The sequence below is a fragment of the Cavia porcellus genome, unplaced genomic scaffold (assembly GCF_034190915.1).
Source record: "Cavia porcellus strain 051 isolate PalLab524CR breed Dunkin Hartley unplaced genomic scaffold, mCavPor4.1 scaffold_3, whole genome shotgun sequence".
NCBI lineage: Eukaryota > Metazoa > Chordata > Mammalia > Rodentia > Caviidae > Cavia > Cavia porcellus.
Genome location: NW_026947486.1, coordinates 121,198,138 through 121,225,167, shown reverse-complemented (window position 1 = coordinate 121,225,167; position 27,030 = coordinate 121,198,138). Strand labels below are relative to the sequence as shown.

Below are 27,030 nucleotides of genomic sequence, written 5' to 3'. Positions count from 1 at the left end.
AAGCTGCATCCATTTATTTATAAATATCTCAATGTGATCATTCTTTATAGCTGAGTAGTACTCCATTATATAAAAATACCACAACCTTTTTATTCATTCCTCAGTTGATGGACACTTAGGTTGTCTCCAGGATCTGGCTATTACAAATTGTGCTACTATAAACAGTGGTGCACATATATCACTGTGGTATGATGTTTTCAGTTCTTCTGGGAATACGCCTAGAAGTGGAATAGCTGGAACAAATGGGACTTCCAACCCCAGCTTTTTGGGAAATCTCCAGACTGACCTCCACAATGGTTGCACCAGTCTACACTCCCACCAAACAATGCAGGAGAGTTCCTTTTTCCCCACAGCCTCTCCAGCATTTGTTACTGGTAGTTTTCTTGGTCCTGGCCATTCTTTCAGGAGTGAGATGGAATGTCAGTGTGGTTAATTTGCATTTCTCAAATTACTAATGATGATGAACATTTTTTCATGTATTTATTTGCCATTTGTATTTCATCTGAGAACTGTATATTCATCTCAGATGCCCATTTTTGGATTGGATCTTTGAATTTTGGGGGTTAGATTTTTTTCAATTCTTTATATGTTTCAGACAGAAGTCCTTTGTCTGAAGAACAGTATGCTAAGATTTTTTTCCCAGTTTGTGGGTTTTCTTTTGACTATGCTGGAGATTTCTTTTGACATGCAGAAACTTTTTAAAGAGACTTCATCTCAGTTATTGATTCTGGGAAGTACTTCCCATGTGGTTTGATTCCTGTTCATAAATTCTCTACCTACCCCTATGACTTCAAGGTTTTGACCCAATTTGTCTTCCAATAGATTTAGTGTTTCTGTTTTAACATTCAGATCTTTGATCCATTTAGATTTTAATTTAGTACACGGTGATAGGCATGGATCTAGCTTTAGTTTTCAGCATATGGTGAGCCATTTTTTCCAACACTATTTATTAAAGAGACTGTCTCTGTTCCAGTGAAGATGTTTGGCCCCTTTTATCAAAGATAAGGTGATTGAATGTGTTGGTAGTTGTGGTTGTATCTTCTAATCTATTACATTGATTTTGGGTCTGTTTTGATTCCAGTACCATGTTGATTTTACTACAGTTGCTTTGTAGTATAACTTCAAGTCAGGGATTGTGATGCCTCCTGCCTTGCCTCTGCAGCTTAGAACTGTCTTTGATATTCTACGTCTCTTCTGTTTCCAGATGAATTTTAGGAGTGATTTCTCTAGATCTATGAGGTATGTTGATGGCATTTTTATTGGGATTGCATTCAATCTGTATAACAGTTTTGGGAGAATGGCCATTTTTACAAAACTTATTCTTCCTATCCATGAGCAAGGGATGTCTTTCCACTTTCTGAGCTGCTCTTTGATTTCTTTTTCAGGGTATTATAATTTTTCCTGTATACATCTTTTACTTCTTCCATGAGATTAATTCCTAAGTATTTCATTTTTTTTTTTTTTGGATGCTAGTGTGAAGGGTGTGGCTTCTCTTATTTCTCTCTCAATGATTTTGTTGTTAGTATATAGGAATGCTATTGATTTTTGAGTACTGATTTTGTATCCAGCTACATTGCTGAATTTATTTACTATATCTAGGAGTCTTTTAATGGAGTTTTTGGGGTCTTCTACGTAGAGTACCATGTCATCTGAAAATACTGATAATTTAACTTCCTCTTTTCTTATCTTTACCCCTTTTATTTCTCTCTTGTCCAACTACTGTGGCTAGTATTTCCAGTACTATATTAAATAGCTGTGGTAAAAAGGGACATACTTGTCTTATTGATTTTAAGGTAAAGGCTGTCAGTGTTTGGCCATTTAATGATGCTGGCTGTTGGTTTGTCATAGATGGCCTTTATCATATTGAGGCCAAGACCATCTATTCCAATTTTCTATAAGGTTCTTATCATGAATGAATGTTGGAACTTATCAAAAGCTTTTTCTTCAGCTATAGAAATGACCACGTGATTCACATTTTTGGCTTTATTGATATGGTGGATTACATTTACCGATTTACATATGTTGAACCATCCCTGCATGCCTGGGATGAATCCCATTTGGTCATGGTGTATAATCTTCTTGATGATTGCTGCATCCTTTTTGTCAATATTTATTATTTCTGCATCTGTGTTCATTAGGGAGATTGTTCTGTAGTTCTCTTTTTTAGTTGGGTCTTTCTCAAGTTTTGGTACTAGAGTAATACTTGCTTCCAGGAATGACTTAGGAAGGATTGCTTCGCTTTTGATTTCATTGAAGAGCTTGAGGAGTGTCAGCATTAAGTCTTTTTGTATTTCTTGTAGAATTCCACAGTAATCCGTCGGGGCCTGGGCTCTTCTTTGTAGGTAAGGACTTAATTACATTTTCAGTTTCATTAATAGAATTTGGGTTATTCAGCAGTTTTACATCTTCCTGACCTAGCTTTGGTACTTCATGTTTCCATGAATTGGTCCATTTCTTCTGTGTTATTGAACCTATGAGAGTAGAGGTTTTTGAAGTAGGTGTAGATGATCTTCTGTATTTCTACAGAGTCTGTAGTGATTTTGCCTTTTTCTTTCCTTATTGCATGAATTTGAGCTTTTATTCCCTTTTTAATATAACGTTGGCTATAGGTTTATCAATTTTATTTATTCTTTCAAAGAAACAACTCTTTGATTCATTGATTCTTTGGATTGTTTTCTTAGTCTTTATTGCATTAATTTCTGCTCTGATTTTTATAATTTCCTCCCTTTGTTGGCTTTGGGCTTGTTGTGCTCTTCTTTTTCTAGATGTTTGAGGTGTAGAAACAGGTTGTTTATTTGTATTTGTTCTGTTTTCCTGATGTGGGAACTCAGTGCAATAAATTTTCCTCTGAGGACGGCTTTCATTGCACCCCACAGATTCCAGTAAGTTGTACTTGTATTTTCGTTTGCTTGTAGGTATTGTTTAATTTCTTATTTAATTTCCCATGACCCCCTGATTGCTCAAGAGTATGTTATTCAATTTCCATATGTTTGTGGGATTTTCTCAGTTTCTTTTATCATTAATTTCTAGTTTCATGGTGCTATGATCCAATAACATGCATGGGACAACTTCAATTCTTTTGCATTCATTTAAATATGTTCTGTGGGCTAGTATATCGTCTATTTTAGAGAATGTCCCATGTACTGCTGAGAAGAATGTGTATTCTGATGTTGGATGGAACACTCTGTATACATCTGTCAGGTCCATTTGTTCATAGGTGTGATTCAGTTCTGTTATTTCTTTGCTGATTTTCTGTCTGGTTGATCTGTCCCTTGGTGTCAATGGTGTGTCAAGGTTTCCTGTATGTTATTGCTAATTTGATTTTCATTTCTATTAATACTTGCTTTGTATAACCGGGTGCTCTGGAATTTGGTGCATATATATTTAAGACTGTTATCTCTTCCTCTTGAAGTTTTCCCCTAACCAGATTGTAACGACCTTCTTCATCTCTTCTGATCATCCTTGGTTTGAATTTCACATTGTCTGCAAACAGAATAGCTATCCCTGCTTTTTTTTTTTTTGCTTCCTGTTGCATGAAGTATTGTTTTCCATCCTTTGATTTTCAGTCTTTGAGTGTCCTTTTGTGTTAGATGGGTTTCTTGTAGATAGCATATGGTTGGGTGTTGTTTCTTCATCCATTCTGCCAGTTTGTTTCTTGTAGTTGAGGAATTGAGACCATTTACATTAATGGTTATAACTGTCATATATTGGTTTATTGCTGGCATGTTATCTTTCTGCTGTTGCATCTTATCTTTCCATTGTGTTTAATTGTCTGCTTGGCTTAAAGGGTTTTTCCTAAGTGTATCTAAACTGTCTTCCAGTACTCTTTGCAGGGTTGGCTTGGTGATCATGAAGTTCTTCAGCTCTTCTTTGTCATGAAGTATCTTATTTCTCCATCAATTTTGAAGGACAGTTTTGCAGGGTATATCAGTCTGTCTTGGAAATCATTTTCCTTTAGGATCTGAAATACTTCACTCCCTGCTCTTTGATTTTATTGCTTGTGCTGAGAAGTCTACTGTGATTATGATTGGTTTTCCTTTATAGGTGATCTGTCTTTTCCCTCTGATAGCTTTTAATATTCTATTCTTATGGTGGTTTCTGAGATGGTGATTATTCTATAGCTGCGTGGTTTTAGTTTGGTTATGGCTACCTGGAGTTCTAAATCCTTTACTGATCCTGATGCAAGTTTCCATTCTCATGTTTGGTAAATATTCAGCTATTACTTCTCTAAATATCCTCTTTTTATCCTTTGTGTTGTCCCTTTTTTTTCATTTATATCTATCAATCTTATGTTGTTTTTCTTAGCATCATCTTGCAGCTGTTGAATTGTTATTTCCTGATTCCTTGTAATTTTCAAAAGATTTTTCCTTTCCTGTTCACTAGCTGCAATTTTGTCTTCGAGGTCTGAAATTCTATCTTCACTTTTGTTCAGGCAGTTTTGACAACTTTCAATGGAATTTTTGATTTCCTGTATATCTCTTGGAATCTACTTCATGTATTCTGTTTGTTTTTCATACTGTTCATCCAGGGATTTTATCTTTTTGTTTTGCTCCTCTAGTTTTTTAACTGTGTCTTCTTTAGATGTGTTCAGCATCTCTTTCATTTCTTTTATCATTTCTTTTACATGGGAGATTATTTGTAGTCTGAATTCCTTTAAAGGTTCCCAGAGTTGCTTCTTTATTTCAATTGCTATTATTTCAGGTATTTCAGGTGTATGACTTATATTTTCTTCTATGTACATAGCTCTTAAGGTTTCTTGGGTTGGGCTTGAAGTTTGAGATTATATTTTTGGTCTTTCATTTTGTCATTTTCCTGTATTTCTGTGTTTCAAGTTTTGTTCCAAGGTTTCCCCTAGGCCTGTTGGAAAATCATCTTCTTTGCTCTCAGCTCCTGGGACTCCGACTGCCCATTCCCCAGACTGAGAGAGGGTCATTGGGGGTGGGGCGGGCAGGCCTAAGACTTAGGAGCCAGTGGAGTGTGTCAAGAAGGTAGGAAGTTCCTTGGCCGGTGGGAGTGATGATCTTAAACTCCCGGGGCTCGGAATGGTGTGAGAACACTCACTTCCAGCTACTCAGTTTCCAGAATTTAGGGCATAGGTAGGCCCAGGACCCCTGGAGCCGGCCACGTGCGGCAGGAAGCTGGGAAGTTGGCGTAGGCAGGCCCAAGACTTCCAGCCACCCAGTTCCTAGGATTGAGAGAGGAAGGAATACATACTCCTATCCTCATGTTATACATAAGGAATAAAATTTGACGAGTAATTTATAAAACTTGAGTGAAATAGTTACTAGCATCTAAAATAGTACATATAGTGTAATATGTACAGAACTATGCTATAACTCCTCAAACCTCAATGGTCCCTAATGGAGAAGTAGAATTTTCAAACAGCTAAGAACACTTCACATACAGACCTGAAGGAGAAAAAATCCACCTCCAACAGCTGTTGCAGCCAACTTTCCAACCTTCTGGAATATGAAACCAGTACACCTACAAAAATCAAACCAACATGAGATAAGCTGACAGGCTGTCAGAGGCACACCACATGCATTTCTGGTGATATTCAGATCCTCCTTACCTTGAAATGACCCAGCTCCTTCCTATACCCTACAGAAAGCCAACCCCAAATGGAGCATGACATAAGCAAATCTTGGCTCCACCTCTTACTAAGTCTGTGGTTTTAGGAAGAACTTTAAACTCTCTGGGAGAATTTTTAAAGATGACTGTGGTAGTGGACTGAGTTAGAAGACACAGTGGTTGCAGGGGATAAGGGTAGGACTCTGTCCTGAATGACCTAGGTAGACAGTCATTGGCATTTTTAATAACACAAAAACAAGAAAAGGAAACAGAGAAAAAGGTGGTGAGAAGTATAATGCCACTTAGTTGAATGTGAAATGTCTGTGTTAGTGATGGCAAATCTTTTAGAGCTTTTAATGCTAACAGCCTGTCATGACACGTATGCCATAGGTTCACCATCACGAGCCTATATAATATCTGAGTGGCTACATCTAATGACCAAGTTAGTATCATAATTTGATTTATTATTGTCTCTCTTCTGCCTCTACCTTGCACTAAACAAACCATAAGCTCGATGAGCAGAGAGATTCCATTTTTTTCAGCACTGTACACAAACATACTATAATTATTAACCACTGCTGAAAAGTTTTCCTGGGGCTAGAGATATAGCTCAGTGGCACACGCCTACTTGGCAAGCTCGAGGTCATGAATTCTATCCCCGGTACCAAGTGGGGGGTCCCTAGACTGTAGTTCTTCTCCAGCCACCCACCTCTCCTTTTCTTTGGTCCACTTTATAGCAAAACAAATTCAGAGTTGCCTATAATTGCTGTCACCATGGTCTTTTGCACTCATTCTCTCAAATCCACTCCATGCAGACTTTTCTACTATGTCTTCAATAAAACCATGTTTATCATGATGACACCTAATGCTAGTGTTAACTTTTAATCTTTCATTTCATTGGACCTCAGGGAGCTTAGGAGAGTTGATTATTTTCTTTTTTAAAAAGCAATCAAGTTTACAACATGATGTTATAGGATACACAGTCAAATGGCTACTGCAGTGAAATTAATCCATCATCTCACAAATTTACTTTTTAGTTACAAGAGCAGCTAAAATCTATTTATTTAACAAATACCTGAGTACCATACAATTTTATAGGTACCTATAATCCTCATTGTATACTAGGTCTTTAGACCTGTTTACCCTCCATATCTGCCACTTTGTATCTCTGACCTACATCTCTCCATTTCCTCCCCTCTGCCGACCCTAGTACCCACTGTTTGCTTTATGATCTCTGTATACAGTATTTGACATTTTAAAATAAGATTTCACAGCAAGGTCATGCAGCGCTTATCTTTCTATGCCTGGCTTAATTAACATACTGATCTTCAGTTATATACATGCTGCCTCTATACTGTACTCCATAGTGGGAGCACAAATTTATACTCCCACCAACAGTGCTCAAGGGTCCGCTTTCTCTACAACCTGACCAGCTCTAAGGATCTTTTGTCTTTTGGGAAACAGCTATCCTAACAGTTGTGAAGTAATATCTCACTGTGATTTTGATTTGCAATCCCGTGACTAATGATGAGGATCATTTCTCTGTGTGCTCAATTTCTAGATGCTCTCATCTAATTCCATGACTTTAAATGGTATCTGCTCTGGTCTTGAACAGGATTTCCAATGTAGATAGATTATTGTTACAACTTTTCGCCTGGTCTCCTTATGCCCACTTTTGACCCCTAAAATGTACTCTCAACCCAGCAGCCCATCCAGTTTTTTCTAAAATAAGAGTAAACAAATCATGACATGAGAGTCAGATCCAGACCATTTGCTAAGTCACAAAATAGAAGGAAATGAAATCAGTGTGTTGTAGAGACACCTGCACTCTCATACACAAAGCAACTATTCAGATAGCTAAGATATGAAATCAAAATAACTGCTCATCAGTGAATAAATGGATAAAGAAAACGAGGCACACAGAATGGAGCACTATTCTGTCATTAAAAGGGAACACTGTTCATTTGCAACACTATGGAAGAAGTTGGTGGGCACTGTGTTAACTGAAATACTACATGACTTCAATAACATGTACAACGTAAAAAGGTGAGTTGATAGAAATAATAAAATGCTTTTATCAGAGGCTGAGGGATGGGAGGCTCAGGTAGATGTTGCTTAAAACATAACATTTCAGGATGAATGCTGCCACTTCCACACAGGTGGGATATCTTGCTACCTGGTGTTCCCCTAAGGGCCCTCAGCCAAGTGTCCACAGTTGTTTTAGTCTAGTCAGGCTTCATTAGGCCGTGAGTGGCTGAGACATCCTCCATCTTCAAAAAGCTTTCTAGTATTTCTCCTGACCAGCCACCACCTCTCTGTCCTTGAGGAACCTGCACAGCCCAAGCAGACAATTCATTCTCACCTTACCTCTCGCTGTGATACAGGCTGCAGCTTGGTGAAATCAGGAATAAAGGGGTGGGCTTGTGTTTTTAATTAGTTAGGTTTATTGGTACATTTTAGATTTACACAATGACCATATTCATCATTGGGAATTTGTACCTGTACATGACACACCTTGATTCTTTTTTTTTTCCCATTCCCCAAATCTCCCTTCAACTCGTCTTCCCCACCTTATTTACAAAAGCTTTGTTTCCATTTGTTCTCTTGTTTTCTCTTTTCTTTCCTTTGCCCTCCTTCTTTTCCTAATTCTCCCACCTTAGTTCCCCTTCCCATTTGAACATTTTCTTCCTATTTCATAGCATCTATTATATATTTTGGTCCTTACTTCCATTTTCAGTTTCACACACTAGAGAATGTGGTATTTACAAGCATGTGTCCAATTTGTTTTATTTAAAGAGTATGGTCTCAAGGTCCATCTACTTATCTAGCAATGTCTCCAGTTTATCCTTCTTCGTGGCTGAGTGGTATACCACTGTATTAAAAAAAAAACACATCTTCTTTATCCATTCACTGGTTAATAGAAATTTGGGTTATTCACAAGATCCAGCCATCATGAACTGTGCTATTGTAAACATGGCTGTGTATTCAATCCCCAGTACCAAAAAAAAAAATGCGTGTGTATACATCACTGTTACAATCTTTTTAATTTTTTCTGGAACATGCCAAGAAGGGGAATAGCTGGGTCAAAGAGAACTTCCAGCTTTAGTTTCTTGAGAAAGCTACTGATTTCCACAGTGGTTGCACCATTCTATGCTCCTACCAACTGTGAAGAAGTGTTCCTTTTCCCTCACCGTCCCATTAACATTTGTTATTGATTTTTTTGATAATAGCTATTGTTTCTGGAATAAGATGGAATTTCAGCATTATTCTGCATCTCTCGAATGACTGGTGATATTGAACACTTTTTCAGGTATTTCTTTGCCATTTCTACTTCTTCATCTGAGATGTATCTATTCCTGTCAGATGCCCATTTTTGGCTTGACTCTTTAAATTCAGGGGGTATGACTTTTTTTGAGTTCTTTGTATGTTCTATATACTAGTCCTTTGTCTGAGGAACAGCTACCAAAACTTTTTTTTATTCTGTAGAATGTTTTTTTTACTCTGCTGATTTCCTTTGCTGTATGCAAAAGCTTAAAATTAGTTGAGATCCCACTTGTTAATTGTTAACATGTTCTATGAAATCAGGCTTTTGTTCATAAAGTCTTTTCCTATACCTATGTCTTTAAGAATTTTATGTAATCTCTCTTCCAGTACATTTAGTGTTTCTGCTACAATATTTAGATTTATGATCCATTTTGATTTTAGTTTAGTGCAAGATGAGACACATGGGCCTAGTTTCTGTCTTGGGCATGTAGAAAGCCAGTTTTGACAGAGGCCACTTATTAAAGAGGCCATCTTTCTTTCAGTGAATATGTTTGGCCACTTTGTCAAAGATGAAGTGGTTGAGTGTGGTTGGAGTTGTTTCCGACTGTTCTAATCTGTTCCACTGAACCTCAGGTCTATTTTCCTTTTTGCCAGTAACAAGTTGGTTTTATCACAGTAGCTTTGTAGTGTAGTATATCTTCAAGTCAAGGATTGTAATGCTCCCTGCCTTGCCTTCACTGCCTAAAGTTGTTTTTATTATTCTAGTCCCTTCTAGTTTCAAGTAAATTGTAAGATCGCTTTCTCTAATTCTGCGAGGTATGCTACTGGTATTTTGATTGAGACTGCATTAAATCTGTGGAACAATTTTGGTACTATGGCCATTTTCACTATGTTGGTTCTTACTATCCAAGAGCAAGGGATATCCTTCCATGTTCTCATCTCCTTTGATCTCCTTTTTAAAAGAAATTCAGTTTTCAATGTTAAACTCTTACATTTCCTTTGCTAGATTGATTCCTATGTATTTCATTTTTCTCAATACTATTGTGAAAGGTATGGTAATTTCTCTCAGTGAGTTTGTTATTTGTGCACAGGAATGTTATTCACTTTTGAGTGGTGATTTCATATTCAGCTACACAACTGAATTTGGTTTTAAAGTCTGGAATTCTTTTGGTGGAGTTTTTGGGATTTTCTTTGTACAATGTCATGTAATACTAAAGTAACGACAATTTAACTTCATCCTTATCTCTTTTCCTTTTATTTCTTTCTCTTGTTTAATTGACCTGGATAATATTTCCAGAAGTACACTGAATAGTACTGGTGATAGTGAATGTCTTTGTCTTGCTCCTGATTTTAAAGTTGGGTTATTTTGTTACTCACTTCTACTTTCAATGCACAACTGTATGATAAATGCATGACATAATTTCAATTCCTTTTAATTTACTTAAACATGTTTTGTGAGATAATATGTGGTCTATGTTAGAGAATGTCCCATGCACAGCTCAGAAAAATGTGTATTCTGAGAGAATACACATTGTACGGTAGAACACTCTGCAGACAACTACTAAGTCCATTTGTTCAATTTTGGTTCAGTTCTGATATTTCTTGTTGATTGTCTAGTGACAATGGAGCACTGAGGTTTCCCATTACAAGTATGTTAGTGCTACTTTGATTTTTCATGTCCATTAATATTTGTTTTATATGGTTGGTGCACACGTATTTTGGTGCATATATATTTATGGTTGTTATCTCTTTCTCTTTCAGTTTTCCCTTGACAGGTAAGTATGTAGTAAATGTCTTTGTCTCTTTTTATCAGTCCTTGCTTGAACTTCACTTTGTCTGTAAATAGAATAGCTACTTGGCTTTTCTTCAGGTTCCTGTCACATGAAATATTGTTTTTCATCATTTGATTTTCAGTCTATGAATTTCTTTTTGAGTTAAACATGTATACAACATATTGTTGGATCTTGTTTCTTGATCCACTCTGCCACTTTGTTTCTTTTGATTGCTTAATTGAGACCAATTACACTGATGGTTAGAAGTGGTATGTACTGGCTAATCCTTTTCCTATGATTGTCCTGTTCTTGGTTTCCTGTCTTTTTCCTGTATAACTGCTTGTCTTGCCTGGTGGGTTCTTTCTATTGGTATTCTTGGAATTATAGTCTTTGTTATCTCTTTATGAAATATTCTTCAGATCATTTTGGAGAGATGGTTTGGTGGTCATGAATTTCTTTAGGTGTTATTTGTCATGGAAGTATCTTATTTCTCCGTCAATTCTGAAAGATAGTTTTGTGGAAGTACATCAATCTGGGTAGAAGGCTGTTTTCTTTCAGGTCTTCAAATACTTTACTCCAAGCTCTCCTTGGTCTGTGCTGAGAAGTCTGCTGTGATTCTCGTTGGCTTTTTTACAGATGATTTGTTTCTTTTGTTTAACAGCTTTTAATATTCTGCTCTTGTGAATTTCTGGAATCTTATATGCTTCGATGTATATTTATTTTGGTCATGGCTAACTGTATTTATGTATGTCTCATTTATCTCCATGTCAACCCCTTTTTCCATGCTTGGGAAGATTTTTGCCTTTATTTTTAAGAACTGATTTTTTAATGTCATTTGTGCTACCTTCTGATTTTTTTCACTGACTCTAGTCAACCTTATGTTGTTCTTCTTTGTATCCATTTGGAGCTGTTGGATTGATTTTTCATGGTCTCTTACTACTTTTAAGAAATATTTTTTTCATTTCTAACCACAAACCTGTCTTCTAGATCTGATTTTCTGTCCTCATCTTGGTTCAATTGGCAGCATATACTTTTAATGGAATTTTTAATCTCTGTATATCTATTTGAAACTGTTTTATGGATTCCATTTCTTCCCTATGTTGGGCATCCCTGGTTTCCATCATTTTCCTAAGCTCTTCTGTTTTATATCTCTGTCTACTATAGATCAACTAAGCAGGTCTTTCATTTTGCTTGTCATCTCCTTTTTATTTTAATTTGTTTTCTGTGTCAATACTTGTAAATTTTATGGTAGATGGCTTTATTATTAGTATTGAAGCATCCATAGGAAATGTCTCTCCCTCAGATATTTTCTATATGAGTTGGCACTTGGCCTTTTATGTCTGTCCCAAGATCCTACCTTCCCAATTTATTAGGGATGAGAAGTTACCATCTATTTGGTGCATCACCCAACACCTAGGCACTGGATTATGGTGATGATTATGACCTCAGAAAATCTAAGTGTTGTCATTCAAGGAAGAACAAATGATTGCAGCAGATATGACACCCAGGCTAAAGTAGTCTAATTAGTAATAAAAATAGCATTAAGCACAGCTGAGAAACTGGTAACTATTAATTTAGTATCTTTGTAGAAGCAAGATCTCCTGTTACATAACAAACTCCAACATAAACCAGAAACTTACACACTGTGAGTTTCCCCTCAGTACAGTGATTTTACTGGGGGATGGAGACTATGAGGAATAGGTGAAAAAATAGGCAAATAAATAGAAATATGGCAGACAGCTTAAGAACAAAGGAAGAGCACCCAAACTTTGAGAAATTGTAGAAGAGTACAGGAGAGAAAGAAAGAAGAAGAAAGAAGAATATTGCAGCGAACCAGAGAAAATAGAGACAATATGTTCACGCACATGAAAATAGCAAAAAATCAAGAAAGCTGGAGAAAGAGACCAAAGATGAACAACACAAAACAATAAAAGTAAAAACTTAAACAACAACAACAAAAGACATAAAAAGAGAAACAACCACCGAAAATATTAAAATTCCTCTATTGCCCTCAGTTCTGTGGTAGTATCTAAGTTAGAGCTGAAATCTGTGCTGGGTAACCCTAGTAAGCCTGCTGTAGGATTAGTGCTGAGTTTAAGGCTGAACTTAATCTCTGGATATGGGGGCTGGGGCCAGTCTTCAACTAGCAGCTTTCTGTATATCCAGACACATCTCCTTACCCTGTATGTCTCTGCATCACTCTCCCAGTTGCTGTGGCGCTCTCAGACACAGAGAGCCCAAGGCTGCTCCCAGTCCACTGTACAGTTAGCCCCTCCCAGTCCTTGAACAGCCTCTTCTTTTCCACTCTGCTGGCACATTTTCTTTCATGCTGTTGGGAGCAAGGTAGGAGGGGTGGTGTCGGTTCCACTCACCACCTTCACCACTGCTACTGGCTACCTTGTTGTCACTAGAGGATCTAGTTAGCCACTATGGTACATAACAAAAAAAAGAAAACAAAACTGGCAGCCAATTAGGGAGGGAGCAGCTTCCTGATCACTCGCTCCATGTGTGATGGTGAAATTGCTGCCAGGCTACAATGTCTTTGTTTGGAGGAAGGCAAAAGGGCCAAGTCTTATACACCAAATCTATCCTGTGTGGCTTTAGTCTGTCATGTGACTGCAGTCCATCAGTATATTGGGAACTTCCAGAATGGCAGTTCATGCTGTGTGGACAGGTGACAGTCATGCAGACAACTCTATGGGCCACATGGCTGTTTTATAAAGTCCTATGCTTATGTTTTGTTTGAGGTACAAATGTCTTATTTCAGGTTAATTTCGGCATCAAGATGTATGACCTTCCCTATCTTCCAATTACCTGTGTTTTTAGATGACTTTGTCTCAGTACTCCAACCTGGTACCTCTTCTGTTCAGCTATATTGAATTTGGGCCTGTGTTTTTCTCAGTCCACCTCATCCAGTACAGCTTCTGTGCATGCTTCTTGGTAAAGCAAAAAAAGCCCTATTATGCCTGTCCCACCAAGCCTTGGGAGTACTCCCTTCCTGTTACCTCGCCCTGACCTCATCTGTCAGCCCAGTGAGTTGGAGTCCTACCCTCAGATCACTTTCTTGTACTGCAATTCCAGGAACCTGGTAGCATTCCATCTACTTCCAGTAACATTCCAAAGTTAACTCAGAGGTAGCTATGGACATACCAAAGTATTACAGTTAGGGTTTCAAGGAAAAGGATCTAATACAGGACACACAATTTATAGGATTATTTTATACTATTCATCCAGAGTCAATTGCACAAGAGTGCAAGAAATCTGTCCACATTCTAGAGACCCAGAAAATCCGGCTGAGGGCCTGGATCCCATGGCTATGTCCTGCACAAGTCTGGCTGAAGACCTAGAACCCACGGAAATGTCATTCACAAGTCCAGATGGAGGCCCAGAGCCCATGACAATGTCTCATGCAAGTCTGCAATCAAAGATCTGCACTGGGATCCCAAAGCTCAATGGTGGAAGCCAGAAAGTCTGCACCAGTGGGACAAAGGCTGAGACAGGCAGACTGAGGGATCTGCACTGGAGCCAGGAGGCAATATACAAAGGACCAGAGCCCCCAAAGAGAACAGCAGCCATCTTCAGTGACATCGAGGACCTAAGCTCCTTCAATGATCAGCAAGTTCATATCAGGAAAGCCAGTGTGACAAGCTTCTGCAGGAGAATCAATAGCACACTATCTTCCCTTCATGTCTCTTTTCATGATGTTGGCAACAATCATAAGATGGGCCTTCCTCACCCAGGACCATACTGATTCAGTTCAGCTGATAGACTGTTACAAGCTGACCATTACTTAATCCACCACACAAGGTGGGCAAGCCAATGTAGAAAAATTCTTAATATTCTACCTGCTATGGATTAAGAACTGGTGGCTAACTTAATGCCAGCTGGATTAAATCAGCATGGCACTGAGCGTAGATGATCTACCTGAAAAAAGTTGCCAGCATACACAGAGAGGTAGAAAAGGAGAAGGAAGGCATTAATCCGTTGTTGCGTTTAGACATTGGGCATTGTAGGTTCTCCTACGAGTTGCTGTTTGAGCCGTTGGTTCTCCTGGAGAAGCTTTGGTCCTCACATCGAGCATTGCTTCCTGGCTCTGGAGAGGAAGACATGTACTGCTTGGTTTCCAGGATGAACGCATTATGCTGGCTTCCTGGTATCTGACTGCTTGTCGTCAGAGGAGCTCGGGGACTCCATGTCGCTGAGGATGGCTGTGGTTAACTCATCTCACTGGAGCAACTTCTTTGCTCCAGTGTAGAACCCTCATCCCACCAGCACAGCTTCTTCATCCCACCAGCATGGACTTGCTGGCTTCCACTGCTGACTTTTGGGCCTTCCTGGCACAGATCCATAGAGACTGGCATGAGTCCTTGTGGGCTCTGGACTCGTGGACTCATGGGAGGCATTGTCACAAGCTCTGGGTTTTCATCCGGAGTCATGTGAGACATTCTGTGGGATTTAGGCCTTGACTAAATATTCTATGTTTTTGGTGCTACAGATAGTTCCTGCATTCTCTTGTGTTAACTCCTGGTGACCATTATAAAAATATTATTATAAATTCCATGTCCTGATTCTAACTGTTCTCTGCACAGCCCCTAACTACAACACCACCTAATGTTTTGACATGAAATTTTGATGATTTGGCCCAATTTGAATCTTCCTTATGCTGCTATTCTGGACCCTAAAGGAGAGGTTTGCAAAACTTGCAGTGGGCACAATGCCATCACAAGGGATCTTCAAAGCAAAAGAAAGAGGCAGAAGAAATTAGATAGAATAGTGACTGTGGAAGAATGGTCAGAGAGATATTGTTTCTGGCTTTTGAGATGGAGGAAGGAAGTTGGGAGCCAAATAATGCAGCAGGTGGCCTCCTAAAGCTAGAAAAGGCATAAAAACTGATTCTTCCCTGGAACTTCCTGAAAGGAACATAGTCTTGTTGATACCCTGACTTTAGCCCAGTGAGTCTTGTGTTGGATTTCTAAGCTACAGAACTGTGAAAGAGCTGAAGCTCTGAGAGATAAATGACTTTCCCATGGTCATAGAGCTGATGCGGAGTTGAAGCAACTTACCCTGTTCTCTAGAGAAATGGCTCACCAGGAATCATGCCAGTTCATTCTCTATTGGATGTCTAGAGAAGAAATGGATCCTTGGGGAGCACAAAGCTTTAAAAATTCTCCCATGGGCTCTAGACAGCTAAAATACTAATATGCATCCTGATAGGAGGTGTTTATAAAATGTCAGATTGAGCTTTCTTAGGAAACTGGATCAAGAACTAAGTGAAATACAGTCTTTCCTAATCTTGGGGTCACTCAGAAGCTGACCTCTTAGCAGTGGAGACCTATGCACTTAAAAGACCATTTCAAATATCTAGTTTCCTATCAACAAAGTGTTACTGGAGAATGCAGTGATATATAACACACATATGGACTCTAGGTTCTAGATAATTCTGAATGTATTGCATTTCTATCACTCTGAATAACTGCATTTGAATCACCTACAAGCTGAGTGATTCCAGCAAATGCCTTCATTTTATGAAGCCTTGATTCCTCTCCCTACTTGAAGGAGGTAATGATTAATTACCTCACCGGTCTTATGAGAATATAAAGTGCCTGTCCCAGTGTCTGGCATAGGATAGGTCCTTACCACTGTTAACTGGTACCATCAAGAAAGTGATTATGTCACCCCTGTAAGAATGGCTGTTGTCAGAAAGACTAAGATAACTGCAGGGGAAGATAGGCAGATAAGGGAATCCTTGTACACTGTTGGTGAGAATGTAAATCAGTACAGTCATGGTGGAAAACAGTAAGGAAGTTCCTCAAAAAATTAAAAATAGAACTACCATATGAATGAGGAATCCCACTTCTGAGTTTACATCCAAAAGAAATGAAATCCATATGTCAAAGACATCTGCACTCCCATGTTGATTTCAGCACTACTCACAATAGCCAAAGAATGGAAACAACCAGTGTGTTCAACATGAAATGAATGAATAAAGAAAATATATATATATACCCACATGGAATCCCATTCAGCCATTAAAAAGAATGGAATCTTGCAGCAACACAGAAATATTGAGTGAAATAAGCCTAGCCAGTCTTTACAAGTGCTGCATGATCTTGTTCATGTAAAATCTAAAAAGGCTGATGTGATAGAAGCTGAGAGAACAATGATCAGTTCCAGAGACTAGGGAGAGTAGGGCAAAGGAGAGATGCAGAGAGGTTGATCATTGCATATTAAGTTATAGAGCAAAAATTTCTATAGCACAGTAAGGGGACTATAAATGATGATTTTCAATGCTATCACCATAAAAAAATGATAAATGTGCTGGTGCAAGCCTGTAATCCCAGTGCTAGGGAAGCAGAGGCAGGAGGATTACTGCAAGTTTGAGGCCAGTCTGGGCTACACAGTGAGTTCGAGGACAATCTGAACTACATAACAAGACCCTGTCTCAAAAAAACCAGAAAAAATAAATGATAAATGCGTGAGATTATATTTACCCTGATTTAAACATCGCACAACATATACATATACTGAAATATCACATAGTACCCCATTAATATGTACAATTTTTATTATATGTCAATTAAAAATAAATATAAGTTAAACATTTTTAAAAAGACAATTTCAGTTAGGAATAAGTTCGAGAAATCTACACATAAAAAAAGAAATCTACACATCATTGTGATTACAGTTAAGACTGTATATTGTATATCTGAAAATTTCTCAGAGTAGATTTCAAATGTTCTCATCACAAAAATATAAGTATGTGAGTTGCAGGGTGTGGCGGTACATACCTGTAATCCCAACACCTGGGATACTGAGGCAAGAGGACTAACATGAGCTGACCCTAGGCAACACAGTTAGTCCAAGGCTAGCTTGAACTACATAGTGAGATCCTTTCTCAAAAAAACTAAAAAGCATGTGTTGTAGTTTGGGTTTGCAAGGAGAAAAAGACATATAATTTACAGTATTATTTATAATGGTCACCCAAGGAGTTAAATACAAAGAAAGTGCAGGAAATCTGTCCACACACTGAAGACCTAGAAAATCCAGCCAAGGGTCTGGATTCCATGGCAATAACCTCCACGAGGTCAGATGAAAACCTAGAGCCCATGACAATGCCTCCTATGAGTTTAACTGGAGGCCTCGAGCACACGACAATGATGCATGCAAGTCTATTTCATGGATCTAAGCTGGGAAGGCCCAAGGGTCAGTGCTGGAAACCAGAAAGTCTATGGGATGAAAGATCTGTGCCAGTAGACTGAGGATCTGCACTGGAGCCAGGAAGCAATGCTCAAAGTAAGGACCAGAGCTCCCTCAAAAAGTATCATAGCCATCCTCAGCAACAACAAAGTCCTGAGCTCCTCCAACAATAAGAACAGCCAAGTTCATATCAGGAAGCCAGCATGATACGCTTCTCCTGGAGATCGAACAGCATACCATCTTCCCCTCTATAGCCAGGAAGTGATACGGACAGTGAGGACCAGAGCTCCTCCAAAGTGAACTGCAGTCATTCTCAGAGACAAGGTCCTGAGCTCCTCTAATGATGAGAACAGCCAAGTTTATATCAGGAAAGAAGCTCGACAGGCTCCTCCAGAAGAATCCATGGCAATGGGAGAACCAACAGCATCAAACAACAGCACTCCTGTTCCTAGCCAGGGCTCTTTTTTATGCTGGCAACAATCCTCAGTTAGGCCACCTACACTCAACACCATGCTGATTCAGTCCAGCTGGTGTTTATGTTGACCATCAGTTATCAATCCAGTACAGTATGTGAGGTAATGCATATGTTACATAGTTTGATTTAGTCATTCCATAAAGTATATCCCTAGAAACATATTGGATATCATGAACATAAACAATTTTTACTTTTCAATTAAATTTTTAAAAATCTTAAATGTAAGTAGTGTAAGCATCCAATTAAAATGAAGACTGTCAAATGGAATTTAAAAACACAAGACTTATCTATCTGCTGCTAGAGAAACTGATTTTAAACAAAAGAAATTTGGAAACTCCATGCATGGAATTCCTTGGGACTCTGCCTCATGTGCTGCTTCCCCTGGTTGGTTTTTATCATTACTCTTATAGTGCAAAATTGTAACTCCAAGTAGAACAGCTCTGAGTTCTGTGAATCCTTTCAGGGAATTAGTAAACACAAGGGTAGTCTTGAAAACTCCTAAAACCTGCCATCTAGTAAGTTATTTTAGCAAGATTATACTAATAATCTAATAACTACATAGCCCAGGCTGGCCTTGAACTCATAGAAATCTTCCTGCCTCAGCCCCCAAGTGCTAGAATTACAGGCATGCACTACCACATCCTGATCAACTGCATTTCTGTACATAAGCAATAAATAATGGGAGAAAAAATTCAAAAGTAATAGCATTTATAGCAACATCATAAATATATTGATCTTAGATGCACTGATTTAACATTGATCTATAAGATACATGTGACATATAAAGCACTGCTAAAGAAATTAAGGAAAATTTAAACAGAGAGCTATGCCAGTGTTTACAGATCAATGCAATCATACTGAAAATCCTATCAGTCTTTGGATAGAAACTGGCAGCAAGGTGATTTTAAAATTCAGATGGAAATGCTAAGTACCTAAAATAACCAAAACAGTTATGAAACAATAAAAGTTTTAAGACTTACAAGCTAATTTCATTATTCATTAAAAGTAACTGTCTTAGTTACCTTCCTTGTTGCTGGGACAAAATACTCAATGCTCACAAATTAAAGGAAGTGTTTATTTTAGCTCATTTTGTAGAGGTTTCAGTCCATAGTCAGCTGATTCTAGGGCAGCATGGCAGATGAGAAACAGTAAATGGCATGGCAGGCAGGAAGCAGAAAGCAGTAAGCCTTCTAGACTTTTATCCCATCTAGACTGCACACCTACTGGATTAAGTATCACCCACACTGGGGTTGAAGGGGAATCTCCTACTATCCACACCCAGAACTATGATAAGCCAATCAGTGGACTACTTTATTTACAACACATCCTTAGTCCATATACACACACCTTAGATTCAGCCACCTCCAAAAAGCCCCATCTGTATGGATATATGGCTCTGAGGGGACATCTAGATATAAACCATAACAATAATCATTTAGATACTGGCACCAAAATATATCACTGCCTACCGAGAAGGATGGTTATAATAAAAAAAGTTATCAAGTTTTAATTAGGATGCACAGAAACTGGGAACCCTCATAAACTGCTAATGGACATAAAAGATGGTATGGACACTTAAAAACTGGCAGATACTTGAAAGGTTAAAATATTTGTTTGCAGGGCATAGTGGCGCACATATGTAATTCTAGTATTCAGGAGTCTGAGGCAGGAGGGTCACTGCAAGTTCAAGGTCAGTCTGGACCATGAAGTGAGTTGAAGGCCAGCCTGAACAGCATAGTGAGACCGTATCTTAAAAAATCCAAAAAAAATTGCTTGCCATATAAATGTCCCAGTCATATATATAAGCCTAGGTATTTAGTCAATAGAAATGAAAGCACACGTTCATAGAAAGATTGTACACAAATGTTCATTGCAGTTTTAATAACCCAAAAGTGGAAACTATCCAAATGTCCATCAACTGTAAATAAACACACTGTGGTTCAACCATCTGACAGAACACTACTCATCAATAAAAAGGAATTAAGTATTGATACACAAAAAAGAAATGATGAATCTCAAAATTTTTATGTAGAGTGATGAAGCCAGGTAGAATTTTGTAAGAATGCACACTTAAAAGATCCTAGAAAATGCAAAACAATCTATAATAACAGAAAGATGATGAATGCTCCTGAGACATGAAAGGGAAGAGAGCAGGATTACAAAGAGGTACAAAGAAATTTTTGGAGGGACAGATATGTTTACCATCTTGATTGTGATGATGGTTTTATATATGTGTATATGTCAAAATTCATTAAATTGTATACTTTAAATATATAACACTTGTGATATGTCAATTTATGTATTCAACTGTTTAAAAAAATAAGAAACAAAGGAAATAGCCAAGAAGTTCTTGAAGAAGGTACAAATATCCAAATACACAGGCATACACAAAGAGTAAAGAAGTACAGAGAATAACTGCATTTGTAATATATTAAGTTGGGACAATTGAGTATTCCACATGGAAAAAAGTGAAAATAATACTCTACCATACATAAAACACAAGAAGAATTCCAGGTGAATCATAAATCTAAATATGAAAGGTTAAAACACCTGGAACATGGGATAGGCAAAAATATTCTTTAACTAAAATGCAAAAAATTACTATTAAGGTAAAGATTTATAAAATTGACCACATTAAAAAATAAGATCTCCAGTTCATCAAAAGGTATCATAGCTGGGCATGGTGCACACACCTATAATCCCAGCACTTGGGAGGCTGAAGCAGGATCACTGTGAGCTGGAGGCCATCATGGGCTACATAAGAAAGTTCAAGGCCAGCCTGTACTACATAGTGAGACTCTGCCTGAAAAAAGCAAAAACATAAACAAAAAACATAAAGTAAATGAAAAAAATAACTACAAAACACAGAATTTGTTTAAAAAAATCTAATATTTCATCCAAAGGACTAATAGAATATATTTTAAAAACTCTTACAATTCAGTCAAGGAAAGAATAACTTCAGAATAAAAAGAATAGCATAAGGGCTGGGAATTTAGCTTAGTAGCATAAGTGCCTGCCAGGCATTGCTGGTGAGCACACGGTCATGAGTTCAATCCCCAGCACAAAAAAAAAAAAAAAGAATAGCATGGAACTTAACAAAAGAGATCCAAATATTCCACAAACATACATAAAAGTCTGATTTCACACATACTCAGGGAAATGCAAAGAAAAACCATGATGAGATACCATTATCTATCAGACTGGCTTAACTGGCAAGAATGCAGACAACAGGAACACTCAGTCTCTGTTGCCAGGAGCATAAACTATTAAAACCACATTTGGAAAGTAGTCTGACATTGCCTAGTGAAACAGAAGATAACATATCCCATAATGTAGCATCCTTAGGTACAGACCCTACAGAATGTGTGTGTGCGCATGCACACACACACACACACACACACACACACACACGGATACCTGCATAGAGTTCATATTAGTCCAAAACTGAAACAGGTCAAATGTCAGTCATCAAATGGATAAATGTTCTGTGGCATATTCATACAATGAAATTCTAAACACTAACAAAAACAAAGAAACCACAATTACACACAACATGTCTGAATATACAAAACATGACGTTGAACAAAGAAATAATTTAAAAAGTACACAGTGATTGCATTTATTTAAAGTTCAAAACCAAGTCAACTACAGTAGACTAGTGACAATAAATGTCAAAATTATAAAGAAAAACAACTGCTTAACAACTTTTAGCTTTTCTGGGGTGTTACCCATATTTTTAAAAAACTGAATGGTTGTTACACAGGATTTTATAGTAGTTAAAATGTATAGCTTTATATTTGTGTTACATTATGCTTTCAGCTTTTTCAAATGTAAAGAGCTTCTGAGATTGATGGATTAGATATTCACTTACTAAATTTGCTATTAACATTTTTGGAATATGTCACAAAACCATAATAAAGCTGTGTCACATTACTAGCTGATGTAGCCAATGAGTGGCTACCTCGTTTCATCACTTACTAGCTATGTGGCCTTGGGTAATTTAACCTTTCTGAGCTTCAGTTTCTATAAAATGAGTATAAGTAATAACTGTATTAATTTCTGAGTTATAAGAAGGCAATGAGATACTTATACAAGTACTTTAAACAGTATACAGTATTTACTGAATACTATGTATAACCATCAAATACACTTTAATATGTTTAGATTAATGCTACACATTAAGTAATCAATTTCACTTAAGTCAGGGTGTTTTCATTAATTAAAGGAGAACATTTCTATAACCACAATACTAACTCATGCAGACAATGGACATCTTTCATACATACCATCCTGTGACACCTCCAATTAACAGCTGGGTTGCCACACTATATTTTTCGGCAGAGGGTCCAGATTCTTGCCCAAATAGCTTGCGCCACCATGGTTGCTTTTTAGCCAATTCTGCAAGGTCCAGTGCCTCAAACTTTCCCTCCAAGTTTCCTACAAGAATTAAAATAGTAAATAAGAAAACATCTACTTTTATAATAAATCACTGATTCTCAACTAAATTAAGAGATTTTTCAGCCAGGTGTGGTGGCACATGCCTATAATTCGAGCATTCAGGAGCCTAAGGTTGGAGGATTGCTGCAAGTTCAAGACCAGTCCCGGTTACAAAGTGAGCTCAAGGCCAGCCTGAACTGCATAGTGAAATCCTGTCTCAAAAAGACAAAAAAAAAGTTTTTCAAGAAACATTTATAATATAGATTCTCCAATATAATATAGAATCTCCAAATATAATTCTACCTTAAATAGTAAATCAACTCTGAAGCAAAACTGCAAAACACAGAAACCGAAGATGCCCTAAATTAATAGGCAGAGATACCATGTATATATTATGTAAGATTCAATATTTTTAAGATGTTTATTCTGTCTATACTGATATATAAATGATACAATCACAATTAAAAACCAGGTTTCTACATAACTGACAAGCTGGTTCTAAAAGTGCATGAAAGTGCAAAGGAATTAGCACCATGTTCCAGTTTCTATGGGCTGTACCACAAATCGCCCCCAAACTTCATTGAATAAAAACATGCTATTAGAACTGGGTGTGGTGGTGCACACCTATAATCTTAGCACTCCTTGGAAGGCTAAGGCACAGGGAATGCAACAAGTTCAAGGCCAGCCTGGGCTCCATAGTGAGTTCAAGACTAGCCTGAACTACAGCAAGATCCTGTCTCAAAACAACAACAAAAACATGGTATCAGATTCTGTGGATCACGAATTTAGCCATAGCATTAATGTTAAATCGAAAAACTTACACAGGCCGGAAATTTTACAGTTAGAAAATTGTGCAATCATCTGAAAACTCTACAACCACAGATAAACTGCCTGCTTGCAGAGATCAGACTGTGCTTCCTAACAACATGGTGGTTGGGTTCAAGAGGTGACTGTCTCCAGTGAAAGGAAAACCAAGGGTCAGGCAGAAGCTGTATCACTCTTTAAACCTTAGCCTCAGAAGCCAGGCAGTGCTACTTACACTGAATTCTGTTGAGGGTCACAAACTACTAACCAAATTCAGGGCAAAGGAATACAGACTCCATCTCTTAGTGGGAGGAGTGTCAAAGTCACTTCAAAAAAAAGACAACGTGGAAGAAAAAGCAGTGCCACAATCATTTGGGAAAACACACTCTGCCATAATCACCTTGGGAGGAAAAAGAATAAAATTTAAGGCCAGGGGTTTAGCTCAGTAGTGTAAGCACCTGCTTGGCAAGTGCAAGATCATGAATTCAATCCCTGGTATAAAGAAAGAAAGAAAGAAAGAAAGAAAGAAAGAAAGAAAGAGTTTAAGATATTTCAAGATTTACTATAAAGTTACAGTATAAAACACAGCTAACTAATTTCAGAATTATAAAGCTATGATAGTCAACATACCACTGAACTGACCTAAGGATACACAAATATATCAGTGGAAGAGAATACAAAGTTCAGAAATAGATTCACATAGCTGTCATCTGATTTTTAGTAACAAGGCACCAAGGCAACTCAATAGGGAAAAGCCTGTTCTTTCAACAGTGTTGAAAGTAGTCTACATTCATGCTTAACAAAATGATCCTCAAGCTCTACCTTATATCATACACAAAACAGTAATTTAAGAAAGATACTATATCTTAATTTAGCAGAACCACCCAACAGATAATTAAGGAACAGGGTCTTCTATGGCCTATCAATCAATGTATTTTCCTGTTACAACAAAACATTATGGCTATGTTGAAGAAATGATCACTGAAAACAAAAAGGAGCTTGGGGTTTTGTTTTAATGTAATTTTACAAAATCCCTTAGCTGAATAGCTGGCTGTAGTCAAAAGGGAAATTAAACCAGAGAGCCATCTGCTGCACCCCATTTCCTCCAATCATTCATAAGCTACCATTAAGACTTACAGTTCGGGAAAGTCATTAGCCATGCTTATAGACACCTTGGAATAACCGTTCTGCTTGCTCTTTACTTGCTATTTATGATTAAGTGTTGAAATTCATGTCAGGCTCAAAACTTCTCACTACTTGAAGCTACATACTTTAAGTAAATGAAAGCAATCTGCCCTGCAGGAAAATAATGATCATATTACACATTTCAACTCCATAGTCACCTAAACTTAGTGGTGTGCTTATAAATGTTTAACAAGTGGCTTTGGGTGGGGCTGATTTATTCTACACACCAAATTTGGGAGTATATTCACACATCCTGAGGGAGACATCACTGTTACAGGCAACTGAGTTAGATAGAAATATTACAGGCAGTCAGACAGGGCTAGGTCTTTTTTTTTTTTTTTTTATTTAAGGAGAAAAAGGGAAAAAAAGCAGAAAAGGGGTACAAGTTATACAGAATTTCAGAAAAAAAATAAACAGTAGGAAATCACTAGTTAATGGATTACATATTGTCATCTTAGAAATATTTGTTCAAGTTACAAAATTAAAGCATATAAAGTGGACATTCAAACAGTGAGACTGCAAACAGTTCTGTTCAGTGATCCAAAAAAACTCAGTACTATCATTGTCTATCTTATACACTTAAATATACATGCAGTTATACCCGTTTTAGAGCACTTCCTTTTCCTCTCTTTCGTACAATGACTATTACACATTTTGGGTTTTATTGCTCCCACAGTTCTTATTACTTTTTTTGGAAGAGAGTAAAACCATACGTGACTTAACAGAACAGGGCTAGGTCTTCAAAGGGAGCCAGTGCAGAAGCCCTTGCAACTGTAGGGGAGACAGACATCTCCTGCTGTGGGCCAGGCCTCAAGACAAACGATCAAACAAATGCACCTGCAACCTAAGAACTGATATTCTAAGTAGATCTCTATCACCCTGAGAAAGCCAGGAGTCACCATCCCAAACCCCTACAGAAAAAGTCACTGCTCTTTAAGCATACCCTTGCTATGTGACTCACTTCCCCATTTGTCCCCGATTTAGTAATTTTACCTGAGCAATTAATCTTATTGGTTGACCATAGTTCTGTCCACCTTATGCCCACCTTTCAAGTTCCCAAGTTTTCCCCGTCTTGGACCCGTCTCACCTCGTGGTTTTACTCGATATAAGTCCCTAAAAAAGATAGTCTTTGACAACCCCTCCAGACCCTCTCTCTCTCAGACAGAAGGTTTCTTTCCCTCAATAAATATATTCTGCTCCTAACCTCTGTTGTTCCTAAAATTCATTCTTCGATTTTAGAGAGCATGAACTCGTATCAGACATATAGTAGGTTGGGAGTTTAATTTCCCTATATCACCACTAAACTGTGATACCACTAAAACCTGAGTCAGAAAGTAGTGCCCAATTCTATGGTATTTCTTCCACGGATAAAATAGGTGCAAATAACTTTTAAGAACACAGGTAATAGTGAGTCACAGTGATGAGCTTCATGTATTTTTCACTGCCTCTGTTAACACAATTTAACACTAAGTTTATATAACCGAATCTTCGATGTTTGGCAATCAGATCCCGTGAACCAGTAATTAATTAAATATACCCTAAGAAAAATGCTTAATTAAGTACATCCTAAGGAAAATACAGCCTAACAAAATAAGGACGTGCTCCTCTCCAAATTAAATTACAGGGGATCTTTCTTTGACTAAGTCAATTAAAAAGAGAATTTCAAAGTTCTGTCCCATAAAAGCCACTTCTTTCAAACCCATCAATAATGCTGTTGGTGAGGTTCCAACGAGAATGACGCCCACGAGGCTTCAGAAAGGCACGTCCAGAAGGGCAGAGACAAAGAAGCAGTGTCAAAGAGCCAGAGGCTCAGGAGAACTGAGACGCAACGTCTCAGCTCAGCGCCTGGAAGTGGCACCAGAGGCTGGGCCTGTCGCGCGCGGGACAAAGTTCCAGGCCACTTTAGTCCCTGTCCAGTACCAGTCTGGTACCAGACCCCGGGTGTCTCGCGCGTCCCGTTTTGCCGGGGCTCCACAGGCACCTCCGCAGGGGCCGATGGAACAAAGCCCTGGTATTCGGAGCCCAAGCAAGCGGCTCCCGAGGCGCCGTCCGCACGCGCGCCCTTACCTTGACTGGACGCGGCCATTTCGGCGAGCTCGTCTCGCGAGGCTCCTCGCGCAAGCTCGCCGCGGCGGGACGCCGGGTGGCGCGCAGTTTTCGTCGCCAGCTGGCTTCCGGCATGTGGGGCAGATGTTTCCATTCCCATGCCGGCGCCGGAAGAGGATGGGCGGGGTACTCCGGGCTGGTTTCCCGCCCCTTGGGCAGCTACGTCATAAAATTGAGCCTACACTGTCACAAATCCCAGGGCCCCGCCCTGGTGGCTGC

At 38.3% G+C, this 27,030-nt stretch overlaps 1 protein-coding gene across 1 annotated transcript in view; it reads right to left on the bottom strand.

Annotated features, from left to right (window-relative positions):
• Nucleotides 1–26,955, bottom strand: part of Fundc2 (FUN14 domain containing 2) — a 32,552-nt gene extending 5,597 nt beyond the window's left edge. The window contains exons 1-3 of the mRNA XM_003462125.5: nucleotides 26,773–26,955; nucleotides 22,566–22,716; nucleotides 5,409–5,484 (exon numbers count right to left, since the gene is read on the bottom strand). Of these exons, the coding sequence (XP_003462173.2) occupies nucleotides 5,409–5,484; nucleotides 22,566–22,716; nucleotides 26,773–26,911 (366 nt within the window). The 5' untranslated portion in view covers nucleotides 26,912–26,955. The remainder of the gene's footprint in view (nucleotides 1–5,408; nucleotides 5,485–22,565; nucleotides 22,717–26,772) is intronic.
• Between the last annotated feature and the right edge of the window lie 75 nt (nucleotides 26,956–27,030).